The sequence below is a fragment of the Equus caballus genome, chromosome 8, assembly GCF_041296265.1.
Source record: "Equus caballus isolate H_3958 breed thoroughbred chromosome 8, TB-T2T, whole genome shotgun sequence".
NCBI lineage: Eukaryota > Metazoa > Chordata > Mammalia > Perissodactyla > Equidae > Equus > Equus caballus.
In genome coordinates this window covers 4,952,377-4,976,303 of record NC_091691.1, presented here as the reverse complement: position 1 = coordinate 4,976,303, position 23,927 = coordinate 4,952,377, and the positions used below count along the sequence as shown (strand labels likewise).

The 23,927-nt window shown below is 47.2% G+C and overlaps 1 long non-coding RNA gene and 1 gene segment (V, D, J or C); one reads left to right on the top strand and one right to left on the bottom strand.

Moving 5' to 3' along the window:
• The first annotated feature begins 297 nt into the window (after window positions 1-297).
• The window catches only part of LOC111774597 (uncharacterized), a 33,888-nt gene continuing 10,258 nt past the window's right edge, over window positions 298-23,927 (top strand). The window contains exons 1-3 of the long non-coding RNA XR_002809618.2: window positions 298-443; window positions 16,631-16,690; window positions 16,998-17,116. This is a non-coding gene — a long non-coding RNA (uncharacterized lncRNA). The remainder of the gene's footprint in view (window positions 444-16,630; window positions 16,691-16,997; window positions 17,117-23,927) is intronic.
• LOC100060228 (immunoglobulin lambda variable 1-40-like) lies at window positions 19,399-20,310 on the bottom strand. The segment is given in 2 exon segments: window positions 19,399-20,051; window positions 20,165-20,310. Coding segments are annotated over 2 exon segments (684 nt in total).

Sequence of the window (23,927 nt, the reverse complement as noted above, 5' to 3'; positions counted from 1 at the left end):
ATGAGGATGAGGCAGAATAGGATAAATTTTACGAGGGTCAGAAACATCTTTTTGAGCATAACTTTTTTAATGTAGTTCTGAATTGTGAACTAGTAATCCTGTAATTGTCATAAAAGACACATAACATAAAATGCACTATTTTAATCACTTTTGAGTGTACAGTTCAGTGGCATTAAGTAGATTCAAAAACATTGTGCAACCATATCCACTATCAAATTCCAGAACTTTTTCGTCATCCCAAACAGAAACTGAGTGCCTGTTAAAACGATCCCCGCCCCCCATTCACCTCCTCACCAGCCCTGGTAACCAGTGGTGAACGGAGGGATTGGGGACCTGGATATGGCAGACGAACCCAGGGCTCCAGGGCCCATGACAATGCAGGAAGGAGCAGAGAGCAGCAAACAACTCCCATGGTGGCTTTTGGAGGATGTCATCTGACCCAGGTAAGAGCTTCTCTGGGCAGTGAGTTTTATCCCAGAATGGTGATGTTGATGTATGCTCCCACCAAGGCATTGATATCAATGCTTCCTATTGCAGAACAGCCTGTAATCACTTTTTCCTCTCCCAAACTGTGTCAGAAACTGTCGCCATGGCCCAAGGCTGTTATTGGGTATGTGCATATGAGTCATTGTCTCTTCCTATATGCAGTCCCTCCATAATCCATTTCAGCTATTCCCAGGAGAATTTGCAAATGCCCTTTTCTCAGCCCAATTCCTCCCTGGCTGTCCAGAGAAATTTGATCAGGTCACGATGGATTCTGCTAACTGATATGCTGAAGAATGTGAGCATCTCTGTTACAAGTGAGATCGCCCTATAATTTTCCTATCTAATTAGGTTCACATTGAGTTGTGCACCATGGGTTTTCTAGAATCATAAATGAGATGAGGCAACATGCTCTCTGTTTAGTCTTCGGGAAATTTCCTTGCATGTCGTCAAAGAAAATGGAGTTTGGATTTCGTTTCTCACCACCAAGTGCCTCCAGATGGGCCTAGGGGCTATTTCTCCAAGTGTGGTGCAAGAGGAATCCTCTGTGTCCCCAGTGGGAATGTGGAAGAGTGTGCATCCTGGATTGCAGCAGGGGCAACAGAGGTGGCCAGGGAGTAGGAGGCAGTGGCAACAAGAGCTGGACAGCCAGAGAGGTGAGGGGAGGAGAGAGGAAGAGACAGCCAGCTCCTGGGAGCCTGTTGCTCATGCATACTGGTGGGTGGGTGGCACTGAAGGTGCCTGAGCCATGGTGAGGCCCCGCACAGGCACTGGCCCCACTGATGATCAGAAACGGTTCGGCCAGGCATGAGCTGTGTGTGCCTGGGTGCGGAGTTTCTGCCTCCTCGCCACTTGCCTGCTCGCTGCCTCCCTGGCAGGCTTTCTCACCCCGTGGACTTTCTGGTCTCCAGCCTGAGCTCTCTGAGTCACTGCAGCCACCACTGGTGCCAGCAGTGTGCCTCCGGCCTGACACTCCTTGCACAGAGCCCCAGCATTGCCTACTGCTTGCCTCCTTGCATGCCACCTGCTCCTGCCACAGCCTCCCAGGGAGCTGGGCAGACTGGGTGCCAGGCCTGTTGTGGAGTTTCCTTGTCTGTAAAATCGCCTGGAGAGAATCATATTGTACGGTTACTTGGAAAATTAACTGAGATGATAATGCAAAGTGCCAAGCTAGTATTGACTTTGTTGTTTAAGAGGCAGTAGGGTTAAGCTGTGTGGCCTTGGGTGATCTCTTACACACTCCTAGACTGTTTCAGAAGACTCCTTCTGAGCTTTGTGACCTTGGGCAAGTCTCAGCACTACTCTGAACCTCCGTATCCTCATCTGTAAAGTAGGGATGATAGGTAATGGTCACCTTCAAAGGGTCCCAAGTGGCTCTCTGGGAAAGGAGCCCATATCATGATGTGGCCTGTGACAGGAACCACCAGTGAGTGAGAGTGTCCTGAGTGCAGCCCCCTGGCCGTGCAGCTTCCAAACATCATCTCAAGTCATCAAACAGCCCCAGGAGGGAGCTTGTTACTTCTCAACTTTTCAGATGAGAGAACTGGGACCAGAGAGGGTAAGAGGCTCACCCCAGTTAGCACAGCTGGAATGTAGCAGAGCTGGGATTTGAACCTGAACATGGTGACTCCAAAACCAGTGTCCATTAAGCTTGGGACTCAAGGAGATGCTTTAAAGTGGCTTTTAGCAGAGTATTCTTCACTGGAACTAGCAACAAGAATTTCTAATTGCATTTCTTCTATTAGAGCACATTGTCTTCCCAATTATAAGATTATCTCTTGTCTAATACAGATAATTCAGATAATAATGAAAAGTATGACAGAAAAAAATCAACCCTATTCCCACCACCCCAAGATAATGATTATCTGCACCTTGCCATAGTTCCTTCCAGTCTTTTTTCTATACCTCCATGTAAAAGCGATTGGCATAAACAGAATCAATCCATGGACACAGTTCTGTCTCAGGAGATGGGGAAGACTGGGAAAATGCACATTATGAATCCTTTGCAAAGGCTGGAACTCCAGTCTCCCTGCCCAGAAATCCAAGATGGAGATACCCCCCTGGCCCAAGAGGAAGCAGACCAGGCTGGGGATTTGAGCATCACACCCAGGGACCACTGGGCAGACCCTGCTCTGAGGCTGCCCCTCCTCCCTCCCCATCCTGTGCCTCCCTCCTCGAAGATGCAACCATTCCTTACCCTGGAGTCCAGGGACTAGTGATGTCACACACACCTTCCCACCTGTCCCTGACACTCACCCACTCCCCATCATGAGCAAAGCATTCTTAAAGTGACAGCCCCAGAGGGACAGAGGCAGGAGACAGTGGGCCTTAAAGGTCCAGGCAGCCTGGCTTCAGTCCTGGCTCTGTCCCGGGCAGCTGCAACCTCTCAGAGCCTCTGTTCTCATCTACAACATGGGCACATAAAGAACACCGACTTCCTGGAGTCGTCGTGAGAATTAGATGAGATACAGACAAGTAAATGTTCAATTAATGGAAGCTGTTGCTTTTTATTAGTGAGGAGACGTGAACTGAATAATATTGGTTGTCAACAATTGTTGAGTCCTCACTAATTGAGAAGCACAATTCCCATTAATTCTTACAACCACATTAGTTGATAGATATTGGAATAAATCCCTTCAGAGATGAGGAAACTGAGGCCCAGAGAGATAAAGTCATTTGTCCAAGGGCACACAGCAAGTACCTGGCAGAGCTTGGATCAGGCCCCAGCTCTTCTGCCTCCAACCCAGTCGCTATTCCAAATGGCAGACTCTCTGCCCCTTTCCCTGGCCCTCCTCTTCCCACCAAAACTCCTCACCCTCTTGCTCCGTCTTATGGAGCACCCTCCTCAGGGAGAGGTCCAGGGGCACTCGGCCTAGTAGCCCATCACAGGTTGGGGTGAGGAGGGTGCTATTGACCTCTAGCCACTCCCAGTCCACCTCCATCACAGCCCACTTCTCCCTGCTCCCCTGATTCCCCCTGGGAATGGGAATTAGGACCTCTTGAACTGGAAAGAGTCCCGGGCTTGGAATCAAGCAGATGAGGCTCGAGCAGTAGGTAAAAGGCCCCGGGTCAGTCACTCACCCTTTCAAGTTTCTGCTTCATCATCCATGAAAGGGCCAACAATGTCTTCTTTGCCTGCTTCTTAGGGTTGTTGCAGAAATGGTAGATTGTAAAGAACATTGAGAGTGGCAAATCTGTAAAGATATAACAGTGATGTTGCAATCAATATTGTCCCCATGACACAAGCATGTAAGAAGAGAGTATCATGGCATCATGTAGGGTGCAAAGTGGGAGCTCCAAAGATGTTTGTTTCTCCCATGTGATGCCCAATTGACCCATCATAATTTATTGAAAGAGCTGTCTTTCCCCACTGCTCTGTGGGGCCACCTTTGTTACAAAGCATATGTCCTCGTGTATGTGTGGGGCTGGCTCAGAGCTCTCCATTTTGATCCATTGGTTATCTTTGTGCCAATATCACATGGTCTCAATTACTTTAGCTTTATAATAGTTTTCATATCAATAAAAGACATTTTTTCCCCTGCGACATTATCTTGGCTATTCTCAGCCTTTTGCATTTGCCTATAAATTTTAGAATCAGTTTATCAGGTCCCTCATACAACAACATGAGATCTATTGGGTTTGGATTGGAATGGCACTGAGCCTATGGATCGACATGGGGAGAACTGCTGCCCTTACAATACTGAGTTTTCCCCTCCCCATACTTCACTCCATACACAAAAATCCATCCCAGTTCGGTGCAGATCCAAATATGAAATCCAAAACAGCAAAGCTTCTAGAAGCCTACAGAGGAAATAATCTTCACAACCTTGGGGAGAAAAACGCTTCTTAAACAAGGCAAAAAGCACCATCCAGAAAGGAAAACACTGATGCATTTCATTACATTGAAATCATAAGAAGTTCTCTTCATTAAAAGACACCGTTAACAGAGTGGAAAGTCAAGCCGTAGCCTGGGAGCAGATATTCTCAACATGCACTGCTAACTATGTGCTCCTATGCAGAATTTACAAAGAACTTGTGCAAATCAAGAAGTAAAACAGAAAACCCAACCAATTGGACGAGAATCTGGGACAGACATTCACAAATGAAGATGTTGGGAGAGCCAGTAAACTCATTGAAAGGTGCTCAATCTAAGTAGATATCCAGGCCACGCCTATGAACACTACAAGGAGATACCACAACACCAAGAATATGAAGATGGACAATGCCATGTGCTAGTGAGAATGTGGAGCAACTAGAAATCAAATACACTTCTGCTAGGAGTAGAATTCATACAAATTCTTGGAAAATCCGTGTGGCATTAACTACTAAAGCTGAATATGCACCCTCCCTGTGAGCAGCATGTTCAGTCCTAGGCATTCATCCAGCAGAAATAAAAGCTTATGTCCACCAGAAGACGTGTCCAAGAATGTTGACAGCAGCAATTTTGGGGGCTTATAATAACAAAGTTTTAAATAACCCCAAACAACTGAAATGTTTCCCAACAACAGAATGATACGGTAATGTATATATACAGAGAGACAGAGACAATCCCCTTCAGAGATGGTCAGGGAGGCTGAGCTGCTGACAGGGAGCAGAGACTCATCCTGGGATACCTGAGCATCAAAGTCTTCCTCATAGAGCCTGTGTCCAGGGCATTTCCTGGCTGACCCTGATAAGAGGACCCCCTCCTAGTTACACACCATGTTACTGGTTTTCCTGTTGAGGGAGATTCTTCCTCCTGGAAATTCTGACACTGAGGCTGGCTGGGGCAGCACAGGTTGACCCCTGACTTCTGCAGGGACAGAGAACTCTGAAACTGCATAAGAGGGGTGTGTGAGTGTGTGTGAGAGACAGAGAGACAGAAAGAGAGAGAACGAGAGACTATGAATCCTGTGTCCTCAGAAAGCCATTAATTCAATCCCTCAGATGCAGACTACAGTCCAAGTGTTCCCTAACCCCTCATATGTCCCCTCTACACCCTGAGGGTGGTTGTTCATGCAAATCCCTCCCAGGGGCTGCTTCTCTGTAAGACCCTCCAGGGTCCTGGAGCTAAAGAAGGACAAGTGACTGGAAGGCCACTTCCCTGGGACGAGGATGAACTTTACACAGGGAGGAGGAGTTGGTGCATACTAGCTGTGTTAATGAGTCCTCTGAATCATGAGAACAAGTCCGGTGGAGTGAGATGCCCGTCCATCTTCAGAACCTGGATGGAGGCACGAGGCCCGCAGCCACAGGGTCTTCAGGTCTCAGGAGACACAGGACAGGAGTGACCACACAGCCTTCATCCTCCTGCTCCTCTCACCACGGCCAGCCCCACAGGGCCCCTGTGGCTCCCAGATGTCCCCCTGAGGATGGTCAAGAGACATTATTTTATTTTGGACAAGGGCTAATATATGGGACTCCATTGACTTGAGCAAAGTGGTCGTATGGCTGAGGTGCTTTCCAGAAAGTTCTTTGGAAACAGAGATTCTGAGGCAGAAGAAAAATGTCATTTCAGAAATGTGCAGCCATTCTTTCATCTGTGGATTACTCAACACTCACCCTGGGTAAGACCTCAGTTAATTCTCAATGAGGGAAAAAATAAATCGATAGCTTCCAAGTGCAAATACACACGGTGGAATGTTCAAGTCATTTTTACAAAAAATCTGTAATTTTATTGCCTTAATAAAGAGAGTGACTTAGGATGGTGTGAAGTAGAAAACCAGAGTGTGAGGATGAGAATAGGAATAAGATGATGAAGCGATTTCCTGCTGGCCTAACGTCTGCTACATTTCCTTCCTGGAGATGGAGCCTCTGGAGAAAGGAAATGACAGCAAGAACATTTCCAGTTTTCTCTGAAAACCTCACATGGAGATGGAGTTAAAACACGAAGACCCAGAGGGAGGGATCTGAACTCCCTGGGGACACAGGGGAAGAGGAGAGATCAGGAGGGATGCGCGCGAGGGACGCTGTCGGTGAAGGTCTGTAGAAGTTGTGAGCAAGTTGGTGTGTGGGCTGGTTCAGAAAGAGGAAAATGTGTCTGTGACCAGGGTGAGTATTAGTACATTAGCTGTAGATACGTCAGGAGTAATGCACGCTCACAGTCTATGAAACAAGATGCGGACGTTGACGTGTGGATGGGTGTGGTTATGCTGCTCAGCACTTAGCGAGTTCTCAGCAGAAGCAGCGCTTACTCTTGCTCATTCCCTGCAGACCCCGTGGGACGTGCCCTTGGGCTCTGGCACCTCATCGTCTGTGTGATCCTGGGATGCCCTGTGCTGGCTCAGGTAACAGGCGCATCCTGCACTTTCTCCTTCCTCTGTTCATGGATTAATCTGGCTGCAGAGGAGACTCCTGTCCAGAGGCCTCCACAGGAGCTTCTCACTGAAAAGAGGCTCAGAGTCAAGGACTATGGGCACGGGGTTTTTGTCTCACTTCCTCGTTGTCTGAGACACTGTGAGTAACCAGAGCTGCTCCCACTGCTATCAGCTGTAGCACAGTAATAGTCAGCCTCGTCCTCAGCCTCGAGCCCAGAGATGAGCAGAAGCCCTGCATTGGCCGAGGTGTCTTTGGATCCAGAGAAGTGGCTGGGGACCCCAGAGCCCTGGTGCTTAACTGAGTCTGAGTAGAAACTCAGAAGATACCCCGGAGGGCTCCCTGGCTTCTGCTGGTACAGAATATGAGAGAGCTTCCAACACTGACATCACTGCTCAGGGTGCAGGTGAGTCTGGCTGATGTTCCAGGAGATGCAGAGAGGGAGGGCGGCTGGGTCAGCACAGGCTGGGAGAGGGAACCTGCAGACAGAGACACATGTGGGTGCTGGGGCAGGGGCCAGAGTTGAGCTGCTTCAGATTCTGAGCCAGAGAGGCTGACACAGAGTGTCCGCTGCTCTGGGTCCCTGAGACCTGTCCCTACCTGTGCAGTGAGACAGGAGCATGAGGAGGAGAGGAGTCCAGGCCATGGTGCACTCAGCCCCTGGTCCCCACAGTGGGCTGGGCTGCCCCAGGCCTCATTTTCCTTTCCAGCCTCTGCCACAGGAGGGGCTGTTCATGCAATAAGCTTCCATTCAGTGACTGCCCAGCCCCTCCCTGAGCCCTGGTGCTGGAACTCAGCTCACACCACACACTGAGGAGGATGGAGGTTGGCTTCACCCCTTGGGAGAGCCCTGGGAGGAAGCACCTGCTGAGACAACGGAAAGGTCCCTGCTCAGGGGACTCTGCCAGGCCAGAGAGGACACAGCTGCTGAGTCCCCATCAGTGAGCACAGGGCCCAGCCCCCAGCCCCCAGCCCCAGACTCCTTTGAGTGAATGGTCCTCACAAAGCAGCTGTGTAGGGACCACAGGGCAGTCCCACAGCGCCCCCTGCTGATCACAGAGCACACCCCTCATCATAGTCCAAAACCCTGAGAGCCCATCTGGTTCTGCAGGTCAACAGGTCACTGCCTCTGTTCACACATCCATGGTCTGATTCCTGGAACATGGGATTCCAATATACTGTGCATGATTTCTGTGGTTATCTTATTCCCAGAAGGAGTCTCTGTCTGTGGAAGATTCAGAAATCTACAGAAATGACAATTAAGATGTTCATGCCAAGGAGAATATGCTGCAATCATCAAAGCCCTTTATTTGCACGTGCTTTGGAATATGCATACATTTTCAGTGTTCCATCTCTTGTCTAATAGAGCAATGATTCCAAGGACTCTCACATACATTTCTTGGTGTTTTAGTCCCCAATTTTTTAGCCAATTTACTTGTTGAACTAAGTGACAAGTCAAAGAAGCACAATGATTCCTAGTATTCGAGCTGTGCAGCTCCCACCACGCCATCTTGTATTAGAATAAAGTCTAACCCGGGAGAGAAAGTCTTAGACCCTCATTTGTTGGCTTCCTTCATCCATCTCTCCCTGTTCAGAATTATCTCTTCTCTGGACACAGAGCTTACCAACCCCAGCATTCTTTCTTCACACCTTTTCTCACTAGGGTCCTTTGTAGGATTTGGGGTTAAAAAGTTGAATATTAGAATGCCATTGATCTTGTGCTGGATCATGAGCTCTATATTTAGTGCCTTGTTGGCAAATGGCTATCTTACATGTTGTTCAGTGAAATGGTATCTGACAGTCACCCAGCTCGCCCATAGTCTTCAGTTTATTTGCTCACAAAGCTTGTCTCCTGTGCTCAGCATTTGCTCCCCCATCCACCTTCTCCCTGAGGGCTCTTTCTTCAGCACCTGCAGGCTCATCACCCTCCACTTTCGCTGCAGGAGCCCATGGAATCCAGTCCGTCTCACTGGTCACCTTCCCGAGGGCTCAAGCAGTGTCTCTCCTGTTCTACAGACAGTAAGATCAAGGTTATTACTCAGCATCTCCTCTCAAATCAGCTCGGATCTCAAACTCAAAATGTCCAAAAAGCAGAAATCTTTATCTTCGCTTCAGATCTGCACCTCTTCCAGGTTTCCCATTCAGAAGATTTCAGATATTCATTCAACAATCATGTGTTGTGTCTGTCTTCCGTTCCAGGAAGTTTCCTGGCCACTGTAGATACAGAGTGACAGAACACGGGAAAAGTTCTATTCACTCGGACCTTGGATCCTGGTGTGGGAAACACACAGTGAACAGAGTCACAGAAGAATGTCATCACGTGGCTGATAACACCCTGGGAATCTGGAGCCCACTCCTGATTTCCAAGAGCCCCTCGCCTCCCCTGGCACATGGACACTGAAGTGCTGGATGTTGTGTCCACAGACTTCCCCTGGTCCTCACCCCTCCCTGCCTGTTCCAGGTCCCTGAGTGCAGGTGCCCATCCCTGCTCACCCGGACACGCAGAGCCCCTCAGTGTGGTCTTATCCACCATCTTGTGCACTATATTTCATTCTTTACACTGTATTCAGAGGGATATTGCAAACACACATGTCTGATAAAGGCACCTCCCTGCTTTAAAATCTTCCATAGATCCCCTGCTCATCAAGATTAAGTAAAAATATTAGGTGCCACATCCAAGGTCTCTCTCGACATGGCCATCATTTCTTCCCCTGCCTCCTGCCTCACCTCCCCCTTCTGCAGCCTCTACAAAAGCACAAGCAGGTCTCTTTTGCAAAGGGGACACTTAACCCTGGACGACAGTGTTCCCTCCTCTGGGGGACTTTCTTGTCCTCCTGTCGCTCTCTTGTCCCTCTTCCTTCAGGACAGGCTCACATATCACCTGCTGGATGAATTTTGACCACAATGAGTGGAGCGATAATTTGTTTTTACTATAATTATTTACAAACAAATTTCCAAACCTGGAACTTTAACCACCTGCGTGCATATTTTTTAACTAAAATTTAAGGACAGAAATACTGAACAAAGAATACAAGTATGATTCTTTCTGTCATTATTTTTCCTTATTAATTGAACCTATTTACACTCCTCAGAGCAGTGGTTGTGTATTAGGTGATTACTGTTTCTTCAAACATTGAATCTTCCCAACTTTGAGAAAACTATCATCCTTGGATTGAGCCAGACATCCAGGATAAGTGGAGAGGCGTGGAGATTTGGTAGCATTTGAATTCAGAGTGTCCTTAATGATGACGCTCTGTGAAATGAAAGCCTGGAGAACTGTTCTTCATGATTATTTAATTTGAAAGCTGTGGTGGACTTGGTCTTCCCTGCATGTGGTCTAACTCTGTAATCTGTGTGTCCCTTGCAGGACCAAGGACACTAAACTTGTAATTTCTATTTTAACTCTTTGAGATATCTCCAGAGTGTTTTCCCTGGTGACTGCCCCAGGGATGCTACTTCCCTGAACGCATCGTGTTTCTTTATCCCTTTTGTAATGGATCACTTCTAATAGGGAACCCTTGACAATGACTTGGCATGAAAATTTAGTTTTGATTTTGTTTGTTTACTGTCTAATCACAGGGTAAGAAACTTCCATTTTATTCCCAATTTCCTTAGAAATTGTTTTAAAATCACAAAGAGGTGTTGAATTATGGATCAACAATTTTTTTCCCCTTGGGATAATCATGGTTCTTCCTTTAATGGATCACAGAGTTATAGTATGGAATAATGAACATTGACCATAGCCTCATCCCAAATATGAGACTTCATTTGATTCAAGTTATTCATAAACATCAAAGCTAATATCATAAAGATTCTAGAAAAATTATAAAATAACATTTTCCGGTCATTGGAATAGACAAAGTTTTCTTAGAGAGGACACAGACATTATCAATCAATACAGAAAAATGTAACAAATCACACTATGTAAATTTAAAATAATATTTTATTGAGGTCACATTGGTCTATGACATTGTGTAAATTTCAAGTGTAGCTTGTTATATTTCAGCTTCTGTACAGACTGCATCAAGTTCACCACCAAATGTCTAGCTTCCGTCTGTGGCCATACACGAGAGCCTCTTTACCCCTTTCACCCTCCCCCTGCCCCTTTCCCCTCTGGTAACTGTGAATCTCCTCTGATTATCCATATGTGTGTCTGTTTATCTTCCACATATGAGGGAATTCGTACAGTATTTGCCTTTCGCTGTCTCGTTTATTTAGCTTAGCATAATACCCTCAGTGTCCATACATTATGTCACAAATGGCACAACTTTGTCATTTTTTATGACTGGGTAGGAGTCCACTGTGTACATATATACCACATCTTCCTTATCCATTCTTCCACTGATGAGCACTTGCATTGCATGCAAATACTGGCTATTGTGAATAATGCTTCTATGAACATAAGACTGCATATATCTTTTGAATTCATGTTTTCATGAGTTTGGATAAACACTCAGAAGTGGAATAGCTGAATCATTAAGTATTTCTATTTTAACTCTTTGAGATATCTCCAGAGTGTTTTCCCTGGTGACTGCCCCAGTTTGCTTTCCCACCAGCAGTGTACGAGGGTTCCTTCTTCTCCACATCCTCTCCAACACATACATCTTGTCTTTTTAATAATAGCCATTCTGACGAGTGTGAAGTTATATCTCATTTTAGTCTCCATTTGTATTTCCCCAATAATTAGGTTTGTTGAACATCTTTTCATGAGCCTGTTGGCCATCTCTATATCTTCTTTCAAAAAATGTCTGTTCATATCCTCCATGCATTTTTTGGTCTGCATGTTTATTTTGTTGTTGTTGACTTGTATGAGTTCTTTATATATTTTGGAAATGAACCCCTTATCGTATACATGATTCGCAAATAATTTTTCCCAGTTTGTGGATTATCTTTTTGTCTTGTTGATGGTTTTCTTTGCTTTGAAGAAGCTTTTTGGTTTGATATAGTCCCATTTGTTTATTTTATATATTTGTTTCCTTTGACTCAGAAGACATTGTGTTCAAAAAGATACCGCTAAGATTGAAGTAAAAAAGCATACTGCCTGTGTTTTCTTCTAGGATTTTATGGTTTCAGGTCTTGGATTCAAGTCTTAAATCCAGTATGAGTTAATTTTTGTGTATGGTGCGAGATAATGGCCTACTTTCATTCTTTGGCACGTCGCTGCCCTGTTTGCCCAACAACGCTTATTGAAGAGCCTTTCTTTCTCTACTGAATCCCCTCGAACCTTTGTCAAGGATTTGCTGTCCATGGACGTGTGGTTTTATTTCTGGGCTCTCGATATTGTTCCATTGATCTCTGTGTTAATTTTCCTGCCAGTACCAAGTGTTTATGTTACTTTATATGATAGTATATTTAAATTTCAGGGAGAGTGATGCCTCCAGCTTTGTATTTTTTCCTCATAATTGCTTTAGCTTTTCAGGGGAGTCTTTTGTTGTCCTATGTAAATTCTATGATTCCTTGTTCTATTTCTGTGAAAAATGTCATTTGGATTCTTTCATTTATTTATTTATTTTTTTTTTTTGAGGAAGATAAGCCCTGAGCTAACTACTGCCAATCCTCCTCTTTTTGTTGAGGAAGCCGGGCCCTGTGCTACCATCTGTGCCCATCTTCCTCTACTTTATATGTGGGACGCCCACCACAGCATAGCTTGGCAAGCGGTGCCGTGTCCTCACCCGGGATCCGAAGCAGTGAACCCTGTGCAGCCAAAGCAGAATATGTGCACTTAATCCGTGAGACCCCGGGCCGGCCCCGTCGTTTGGATTCTGGTTGGGGTTGCATTACATCTGTAGATTGCTTTAGGTAATATAGACATTTTCACTACGTTTATTCCCCCAGTTCGTGAGCAGTGTATCTTTCCCATTGCTTTATGTCTTCTTCAGTTTCTTTCAATGATGTCTTACAGTTTTCAGTATATATGTCCTTCACCTCTTGGTTACACATAATGTCATTGACACAAAGAGAAATTCAGAAGCATGCCCACGATGCATCTCTCATATTTGGAAGCCACAGGTTTTCAATTCAGATCTCCCCAAATGAAAAACAAGTTCTCTTTAAATGTCCTTCCTTAATGGGCCAGTGTTGAGAATGGGGCAAAGGGGAAGAGCACGAGACAGGGAAGGAAAAGGAAGAGATCATTCCTGGAGCGTGTGGGCCTGGAATAGGCTGAGTTAGTGTTGACAAAGATCAGAGCAGCTGGTCTGGGCCACACACTGTGGTGAGTTCATGTAGTGATTTCTTTAATCTTCCCACAATGCATCGCGTAGACGATCCTGAGTTCCTTTACACAGGTGAGCATGCAACGATTCAGTCTTTATTGGAGCTGGGAAGTGAACTATGGTCACCCACATGATGGGGTCTATGGGGCCACTGTCTCTGCTGCCCTGGACATGGCCATGTCCTGAGAGTCTCTTGCACAGGACTGAGGAATGTCTGTGAGGCTCTGTCTGTGCAGAACTGAGAGCCCACCCAGTGTTGGCAGAGGTGCAGGAAACCCCCAGGCTTCTACTGTGAGCAGAGCAGAGCAATGTTGAGGATTTTGTCTCACTCCACATGAGTGGGAAGCACTGTGACAGCCTTTGTGTTGCCATGATGTGTCCTAGTGATCATAACCTAGAGTGCAGAGATGAGCAAAACCCTAGCATTGGCTGATGCATCATTGGATCCGGGGAATTTCCTGGGGACCCCCAGAGCCCTGGTGCTCACCTGAATGTGAGTGGAATGTAAGAAAACACCTGGGAGGACTCCTTGGCTTCTGCCGGTACCAACATAGCCAGAAGGTACCAAGAGTGAAGCCCCTGCTCATGGTGCAGGTGAGTCTCACAGAGTTTTAGAGGGAATGGAGAGGGAGGACACAGGCTGTGAGAGGGAACCTGCAGACACATGTGGGTGCTGGGGAAGAGACCAGTGTTGAGTTGCTTCAGATTCCGAGTGAGAGAGGCTGACACAGACTGTGGGCTGCTTTGAGTGTCTGAGGCCTGTCCCCACCTGTGAAGTGAGAGAGACATGCAAGGAAGAGAGGAGTCAAGGCAATGGTGCACATAGCCCCCATTCCCTACAGTGGGGCTGGGCTGCCCCAGGCCTCCTTTTCTTCTCCACCCTCTGCCACAGGAGGGGCTGCCCATGCAAATGGGTTTCCATACAGTGCCTGCCCAGCCCCTCCCTGAGCCCTGGTGCTGGAGTTCAGCTCACACCACACACTGAGGAGAATGGAGATTGGCCTCACCTCTTGGGAGAGCCCTGGGAGGAAGCACTTGCTGTGACAAAGGTCTTTGCTCAGGGGACTCTGCCAGGACTGAGAGGACCCCAGCTGCTGAGTCCCCATCAGGGAGCACCGGGCTCAGCTCTCAGGCCCAGACTCCTTTGAGTGAATGGTCCTCACAGATCAGCTGTGTAGGGACCACAGGGCTGTCCTGCAGTGTCCCCTCCTGGTCACAGGAAACACCCCTCACCATGGCCCAAAGCCCTGAGAGCCCAGCTGTTTTTTGGATGTGTGAATAGAGATCGCTGCCTCTATTCACACATCCATCGTCTGATCATTTGGTGATGGCATTCACATACACTGGAGGTGATGACTCTTCTATCTCACTCATTAGGGAGTGCAAAATGGAAGGTGAAAACGTGTACAGAAATGGGAAGTGAAGGTGTTTCCACTCCCAGAGAAGATGTTGCAAACAGCATATCCCTTCACTTTTATGTGGTTTAGAGAGCACATCCATTTTCAGTGTTCCATCACTTGTCCATTAAAGCAATGAATTACAAATAAACTCACATAACCTTATTTGCGTCTTAAACTCCAATTTTTAGGTAGTCTATTTGCTGTGCTAATGAGAAATCAAAGAAGCACAATCAATCCTAATATTTGAGCTGTGCAGCTCCCATCACGACATCCTGTGTTAGAATAAAGTCCAACCTGGCAGAGAAAGTCTTAGACCCTAATTTGTTGGCTTCCTTCATCCATCTCTCCCTGTTCAGAACCTTCTCATCTATGGACACAGAGCTTACCAACCCATCATTCTTTCTTCACACGTTTTCCCTCTAAGGTCCTTTGTAGGTTTTGGGGTTACAAAGTTGAATATTAGAATGTCATTGGTCTTATGCTGGATCAGGAGCTCTATATTTAGCATCTTGTTGACAAATGTCTATCTTACATGTTCTTAAGAGAAATGTTATTAGACATCCATCCAGCTCACAAACACTCTGCAGTTTATTTGCTCCTGGAGCTTGTCACCTGTGCTCACAGTTTGTTCCCTCATCCACCTGCTCCCCGTGGTTTCTTTATTCAGTCCGTGCAGGCCCCTTTGCATCCTTCTCCTCTTCCTTTGCATAAATCTATGGAATGCAGTCCATATCCCCAGGGTCAAGTGCATGTATCTCTTCTGTTCTATAGACAATAAGATCACCGTTATTACTTAACATTTCCTCTTAATTCGACTCAGAACTCCAGAGTCAAAATATCCAGAAAGCAGAAATCATTATCTTTTCCTCAGATCTGCTTTCACCAAGGTGTGCAATTCAGGAGAATTCAAATATTCTTCCAACAAATATGTGCTGACTTTGCCCATTGTGCCACAGTTTCTGGGCTTTGTAGATATTACGGTGACATAACAGGGGGAAATTCCTGTTAACATGGAGCCTAGATCCCAGCAGGAGAAACACGCAGTGCAAGACACAGAATTCCTCTTGGCTTCTGGAGCCTACTCTTGCTGACTGAGAGCTCCTCACCTCCCTCAGGAAATGGACACGGAGATTCTCTGTGCTGGGTCCACAGCCTCCCCTCAACTGCACACGGCTCTGAGCCATTCCAGGAGCCTCGTGCAGGAGCCTAGCCCTGCTCCCCCGGCCTTGCAGAGTCTCTCAGTGTGGCCGCATCCCACAATTTGCCCACTGTATTCCATGCTTTACTCTGTAATCAGAGCGATATTGGAAACACATGTATCTGATAAAGGCACCTCCCTGCTTAAAACTTTCCCACAGTTTCTCTCCCCATCAAGATTATGCAATGCTGTTGAGTGTCACGTTCAAAGTCTCTGTGTGTGTGTGGCCATCATTTTCCCCCTTCCTGCCTCACCTCTCCCATGGAGCCTGTACAAAAGCACAAGTGGGGCTCCCTTGCTAAGAGGATACTTAACCCTCAACCCCAGTGCCTCATTCTCTTTGAGCACTTCTGGTCCTCCTGTCCCACTGTTGTCCCCTTCCTTCAGGACCAGGCTCACACATCACCTACTGGAGATATTAACAGGAGCAATTATGTGTTTGTATTATAATAATTTACAAGGAAATCAGCAAACATAAATCGAACACCCAGTGTGCATACTCTCTTAAATAAAATTTAAGGATAGAAATATTGAACAAAAGACGTAATTATGATACTTATCATCATTTTTTATCTCATTAGTTGACCCTGTTTACATTCTCCAGAGAAGTGGATGCATGTCGTGTTGTTACTTTTTATTTAAATGTTTCCTATTTCCAATTTGGTTTGTGAAGTATTGTCCTTGGACTGAGTCAGAGATCCAGATCCGTGGTAAGAAGAGATTTTGTAGCATTTGAATTCAAGAACATCTTTTCTATGAGAATCTGTAAAGATGTGACACATGACAGAGCCTGGAGGACTGTTCCTCATGAGCATTTCATTTGAAAACTGTGACAGACAAGGGCTTCCCTGCGTGTGGGGCAGCTCGCAATCTAGAACGTCCTCTGCAGGACCAAGGGCGCTGCTCTCAGCAATTCTAAGACATCGCTTCTTTGACACAAGATGTTTGTTTTATCTCCATTTTGAATGGAGAAATTCTAATAAAAAATGACTTAGAATGACTATTTTAGTTGATTTATTTATTTTCCTGTCTTCCATCAGGTAATGGGACTTCCCTTTGATTCCAGTTTCCTGAGAGATTGTTTCAAAATCACAAACAAGGTTCGACTTTTTATCAAATTTTTTCTGTTGAAATGATCAATGGTTTTTTGTTAATGGATCACAAGCCTGTGGTATGGAAATAGTGAACACTGACCACCGCCTCATCCCATATGTAAAACTCAATTTGATTTGAATCATAGTCATAAATATAAAAGCTAAAATCATAAAAGTTGTAAGAAAAAATATAGTCATATCTTTATGTCTTTGGAATAGACAAAGACATCTTAGATTGAACACAAAAATTACTAACCATAAGAGAACAAAATAATAAATAAGTTACCTAACATTTTGGAATATTCCTTGACAGGCGAGTAACCTCAACAAGATGATGGAATAGGAGGCCCTCCACTCGTGTCCCCACTCAGCAACCATGATTTGGTGGCCATCCATTGACAAAAGTGCCTTTTTGGGAGCTTCTGGATCCAGGTAGGAGACTGTAAAATCCTGACGGAACCCAAGGCTGAGGAGTGGTGTCTGAGAAGGCAGGCCCGTGCTCAGGGGGTCCTGGCAACAGGCCCAGAACAACACCATCCCCCTGGGGACATGGCAAATCACTTTATTGCCTTCTTCCTGCCACCTGCACCACTTGGCCAGAGACCCAGCAGGAGTCACTCCGGCCCATGCCTCAGTTAGCAGCCCTGACAACCGTGTCCCTGGCTGTGAACCGTGAAGCAGCCCATGATCCAGTTCCAGCCCCTCTTAGCCACAGTCCAGGAGCAATCCTGCCCAGCCAGGCAGCAGACAAGACACATGCCCATCAGTGCCCCTGGAGACAGGCCTGCTGTCCTCAGTCTGACTGGGAATCTGGAGGCAGCTCTGTGCCCTGGCCCCAGCCCTGTGCAGACTGCTCTGTGGGCACTCCTGCCTGCCCAGGAAATGGGCTGGGAACATGCCCATCGAAGTCCCAAGAAGCAGGCCTTGGGACAGACACCAGTTCTGGACGCTGAAGCAAACTTCTGTCTCAGTACAGCCCTTATCAGATGTGGCCCAGGGCCAACCCTGCCCAACAAGGAAACTGTCCAGTTCCCAGGAGGGAGCCACACCCATCCATCCACTATTTTCTCTTTGTTCTAGGGTAAAGCATTGCCCAAGTCCTACTAATCACTGTGCTGAGGGGATGTCTTCCTTTAGTTGCATCCATCACTCTTTGGTTTCTACGAGAGTTTTCTTGATTTCTCCTACTAGACTCTGCCGGCCTGGGACATGACCCCCTCCTAACACCTGCTTCCCAACACAGCCTTCCAGTCCCCACAGGGGATGACTGGTATCAAGATGTGTGCACCATGTGCCTTGACCTTGCCTGGTGGGAGAGAAGACGCCCTGCTCTGAGGCCTGAGGTCCCATCTGGAGACAACTCTTGGTGTCTTCAACCTGTCGTGTCTTATTGGCCGATTTTCTTCATCATATAAATGAGAAGGGAAGCCAAGTAGGCATTATCAATGCATTTTGCATAAAGTAACCCTCTAGAAGCATTTAAACATGAACCCGTTACAGAATCCCACTAATGAGGTTCAGATTAAGTAATCTGGTAGAAAGTGTCATTTTCTGGCTTTTTCTAACTGGAAAGTTTCTAATATGATGGCAGCATTGAGAACAAAGGGACTAAGTTCCTCCTTCATGCACTTTCCCTCTAAAAACGTGCTGAAATTCAACAGGCACAGGTGAAGTTTTCATCAAACGTAAGATGAGAGTAAACAAGAGATGTGCATTACTAGAATTCCTAACAAGTAGTCCCATTTGTGAGAGCTGATCATATCTCTTGAAAATGTGAGTGTCAATCCAGCCTCAATTAGATGGCGCCATCACATTGTCTCAATTGATTGACTCACCCACCACCCACACTGCTCCCAACAGCCCAGCCTCGGTCCCTCTTTTTCCCAAACCCATCCTTCAATCCCTCCTTCCTCCAAGCCATTGGTTATCTGAATTTTCTTCTCTATCCCACCTGCTCCACCCATTAACCAGACCCATCGTCTAACATTTGTGTGGTCCACAGTTCCTACCTAGTCCCTACCTACATCCAAACCTCCTCCTCCTTCAGTTTCTATGCAGCACTTGGGCCTCATAAACAAATCGGATTCTGTTGCTCCCCTGACAACCCCTCTAATGCTCCCATCTCCACCCCACCAAGCTCACCCCTCCTCACTCTCCCAGGACATCTATCCTGTACAGTGTCTTTTGCTTCTTTGTACTCTCTCTTCCCCCAGACAGTGTCACCACCCAGAGCATGGAGACCCTTCCTGTCTTGTCCACCTACTATCCTGAGGCCCTACACCCAAGTCTGACCCATAGTAGGTGTTCAGTAAATGGTGTGGATGCACATAATCTGGAGAGTCAACTAGCCTGAGTCAAACACAGCTGGACTTTGTTTCCCTGTTTCTGTCCTGACTCCTTGAAATGGGCTGAACTGTGTCCCTCAAAACCCTATGCTGAGACCCTAACCCTGTTGTGACTGTCTTAGGAGATAAGGCATTGAAGGAGGTAATTAAGGTAATTAGGTCATAAGGGTGGTGCCCTAACAAGTGGGGCTGGTATGTTTATAAGAAGAGGAAGAAAACCAGGGGTGAGTGCACAGAGAAAAGGCCCTGTGAGGACACAGCAAGGACCCAGCCTTCTGCAAGCCAAGGAGAAACCAAACCTGCCAGCACCTTGATCTTGGACTTCCAGCCTACAGAACTGTGAGCAAACACATGTTTGTTGGTTAATCTGCCCCATCTGTGGTATTATGTTATGGCAGCCCTGGCAGACTCACATACCCCTGGTGGACTCTGTCCCCAGGGGAGCCTGCCCCAGCATCCAGGAATGTCTACTCGATTAGAGAAAAACAGAAAATGGATTGAAACCAAGGACCAGTTGTGGGGGCAGACGTTGAGAGCATGAGCACACATGTTCAAGAGAAAGCTCCCTGAACTGAGTATCAGAGCTGCTTTTGGCCACACAAACAAAGGAAGCAGCAGACGTGGCCGAGGAGTGGGGGCTGCACAGGGAAGCCCCTTGGCTGAGGGCACAGCAGGTTTTTGTCTCACTTCCCCATGGGCCTGCATCACTGTGTCACTACTATCACTGCTGTAATAGGAACCACAGTAATAATCGGCCTCGTCCTCAGCCTGAAGCCCAGAGATGGTCAGGGTGGCTGTGTTGCCAGACTTGGAGCCAGAGAATCGATCTGGGACCCCTGAGGCTCGTTTGTTATTACCATAGATGAGGGTTTTGGGGGCTGTTCCTGGGATCTGTTGGTACCAGCCCACAGCACTATAACTATACCCGATGTTGGAGCTGCTTCCAGAGCAGGAGATGGTGACTGTCTGGCCCAGGGTCCCAGACACTGAGGCGGGCTGGGTCAGAGACTGGGCCCAGGATCCTGGAAGTGAGAGAGACACAGACATGGTGATTCCAGGGACTAGAGACAAAGGGAGAAAGCAGGGTCCCACGCATCTTCCCAAGGCCCCTTCCCTTGTCCCCATATCTAGTCACCTGTGCAGAGAGCGATGAGGGTGAGGAGGAGAGGGGACCAGGCCATGGTGGAGATCTTCACCGAGTCCCGCCTTCTGTGGCCCCACAGCTGAAGCAGAGCTTCCCCCTGATCTCTCCCACCCCTTCTTCATACTCTGAGAGAGGGAGGGGCCACACATGCAAAGCAGAGCCCCCGCTTTCTGATCTCTCACTTGGCCTTTGCTCAGGTGCCACTTCCTAAGCGTGGCCCTGGGGTGGGGCGTTCACAGCTGTGAGCCCTGAGCAGAGGGCACCAGGCAGTGCTAGGTGGCTGGTGGCAGCTGTGATCCCTCACGGAAAGCTGAGGAAGGAGCACTGAGCGCCCCCTGGTGTCCAGGCCCAGACTGACTATTGTGTTTCAGGGTGACCCAATCCCAGCAGACAGTACCCCCATCCCCACTGCTCTGTTCACTGTCCCCCTGCATTAGGGTCAAGCCAGGTGGCCCCTGTGTAGCCTCCACATCCCCACAGGTCAGTCTCTACTCAGACTCTTCAGGAGTGAGTCTGTCCACAGCTCCTTTAGCTGTTCAGTGGTGAGGACTGAGGGGGTGTCTCGTATACAAACTCCTCTTAGATCAGGATCAAGTGCAGAGCAGTGACCGGCCCCATGGAGGCAGGTCCCCTTCTGTGCAGGACACAGATTCTTTCCTCGTATGTGATCCCTCCCTGTTAGGGATTTAGCAGTGTGTCTCCAACACTCAAAGACTTTGCTCCAAACGTCCTATTCCTGGTGGAATGTAAGTACTTTGGTTTTTGCTATGCTCTTTGACCAATCATTGCTGTTTACTGGTCTCCTCACTAATGTATGAGGTGAATAAGATATTTTACATGGCTCATTCTCTACTTGTATGAGAGTCAGGTGTTCACTTTTTTGAGTCAGGCTCACTCTGTTCCCAGCTCCAGGACACAGAATAGGAAGCTAACTGGGACAGAGCACCAGAGACCTGTGCCCTGTGAGATGGAGAATCTCAAGAATGAGCCCTCAGTAACCTAAGGAATCACTTCCTTGGGGAACGGGACACAAGGCATCTGGACTGCAGTGTGTCTCTAGACATCTGTGAGCTGGGCCTCTGGGACTGTTCCTCACCTGAGAGAGGAGGCAGTTACAGGGGAGGAGCCAAGGTGATGGCAGGCAGTGGCCACTAGTGTGGGTTCTTGAGATGAAATCGCCCTTCTCACCCCCTCTGGGAAGAGGATGTCCTCATGAGGGAGTTTTGCTCCTTTCTATCTCTCCGGAGACTATTGAATTTCACACCGGGACCTCACTGATTGCAGTGGGTGTCATTGCTCCTGAGAATGACCCTTTGCAGAACATTAGAAAGATTAGGGTGCCAGAAGCAGAGTGTTATGAGACAGGTGCCCCTGGCCTGTGTTCCGTGCCCAGCTCCCAGTGTGCACAGTAGAAGACCCAACATGAATGAATTACAATGGTTGAGAGCAGATGATGCACATGCTGGGACCACGTAGGGAAAACTTCTGTCATTTCCTCTCCTCTCAGACTGCAAATCTCCCAGTCATGTGGTGAGCATGTGACTTACCCCAGTTCCAGCTCCAGGGACAGGCCTTTCATTTTCCAATCAGACAATCCCCTCCCTGCTCACCATGATGGAGTCAGGGGAGATGGTGTGGGTGGTCTGGTCCAGTCCTCGCGAAGTCTGAGATTCCTCTTCAATGGATCATGGAGGGCAACTCTCATTCAGGAGGGTTTATGGTGTGGATGTGATGCCTGGGACTGCAGGGACATTTTTGACCCATGTGGGATATCAGCCTGGGGACATGAGAGATCACGGAGAATGGACAAGTCAAACAAATCTCAGAGAAGGAGTGAAGTCCATTGAGATTACTCAGTTCACAACTACAACATTCCTGTCACCACTGAACAAGCAGGAAGGCTGTCGACTATATTTCCATCACAAGGATGAGCTCAGGACCTCAACCCCACACGTGTGTCCGTAGACCTTCATCCAGGAGGTACAACTCACTCACATTTTATCCAGTCCCCAAGGACTACCCTCCAAACCTCTTTCCTACCTCCCCTTCCTCACCTCCAAAAACATGTGGCGTCTGACCAACCTTCTCCACCTCACCTGCTCCATCCCGCATCCATGACTCTAGTCTGATCTTTGTACCAAATCCACAAACCCCACCAGGCTCCTGCTTTCACTCTCAGCTCCTCCTCACTCATCTTCCATGAACAGCTGGACTTAAACTTAATCAGATTCCTTATCTTCCTGGTCAAATCCTCTAATGGCTCCTATCCCCCATCCAAGCCCTGCCAATAATTGCTGTTCAGTTAATCGTGCAGATGGATGGACCACTGAATAGTGGCCTATACTGAGTCACACTTGCCTGGACTGTGTGTGTGTCCCAGCTTTTTCTCTCTCCCAACATGGACTCTGTCGTTATGGCAGCCCACTGCTGAAATTGAGAAATATCTGATAAATGTGACACAATCAGATAATATTTTGCCTTCACATACAGACTCTTGAGCACAAATTGGGAGGATTGGGCCACATGTTATAGACCATGTTCTCTGTAGTGGGCATGAGACTCTTGTTTTTGACCATGCAAACAAACAAGGGTACAGAAAAGCCACACTTCAGTGAGGACACTGTTTGCCCAAATACTGCAAGAGCCAGTAGAGCATTCTCTGTGCCTGCCTTGTGCAGCACACTGCCCTCTCTGTACCTACCCAACAACACACCTGCTGGTCTCAGATCCAGGGTCCATGAGCCCCTCTGGCTTCACTCAGCTCTCCTGGAGGGCATCCTTATTTTGCATGTGGATCTCTGTGATGTCAGTATCAGAATCATTCAATGAGTAGGTCTCTTATTGGAGACACAGGCTGAGATATAAAATGTCTCCAGATAACTAATGACCTACAGGCTCCTAAATAGAAGGATGTATTGCACAGTCCTGATGTTGCCCGATATTTCAGGATTAACTGACATTTAACTTTGCTTCTGCCAGTGCCTGGGGTCTCTATTAGTGTAGGACCATCTTAAACCAAGTTCAAGACCTAAAATCCTGCAATGAACCTTCTTGGTTCATGAAGAGAAAAAATCTATAAGGGATACCCTGGCAGGCTGACGTATGTTGTTGTCACTGCTAGTGTTGCTGCTGTTGTTGTGAGGGACTCCTGTTAGACCCCTCACCCCAATGCACAAGTACTGCTGGATGATGCCTCCCTTGGCCACTAGAATACAGTGCCATCAGGGAAATCGTGTCCTATCTCCTGCTGACCTCTCTGGGCTCATTTGCCCTTTGTTGCTGTTCTGGAGATTTACTCTTTTGTCTTCTGAATCTAGGATATATTTAGGGTTGTTTTTACTATTTTCGTCTAGTTTTATCATTATTTTCAGTCAGAAGATGGGTGAGTAAAACATTACTATGAACATTTGTCTTTTTCTGAGATTCATCCTCCTTCCTTGACTTGGTGGCATCCAAGATCTATCACCCAACCCATACTGGGTCCCGATCAGGTTTATTTGGTAACTGCTCCATATTCTGACATTCACGAAAGAACAGGGCTCTCTGGAAATTTTCCTGTAATCTCAGGGTTCTCTGTGATAATGAGGGTTGGTTCATAGACTCTAGATCCCAAAAAACTAAGGTGCCTTCAAATATCCTCTCACCACCCAAAAAATAAACAGAAAACAACTATAACTGCAAAACAATTAAGATTCACTGGATTAAACTGGGGAAAGGGAGGAGGTGATGGGCCTGAGAGCCAGGTAATTAACGG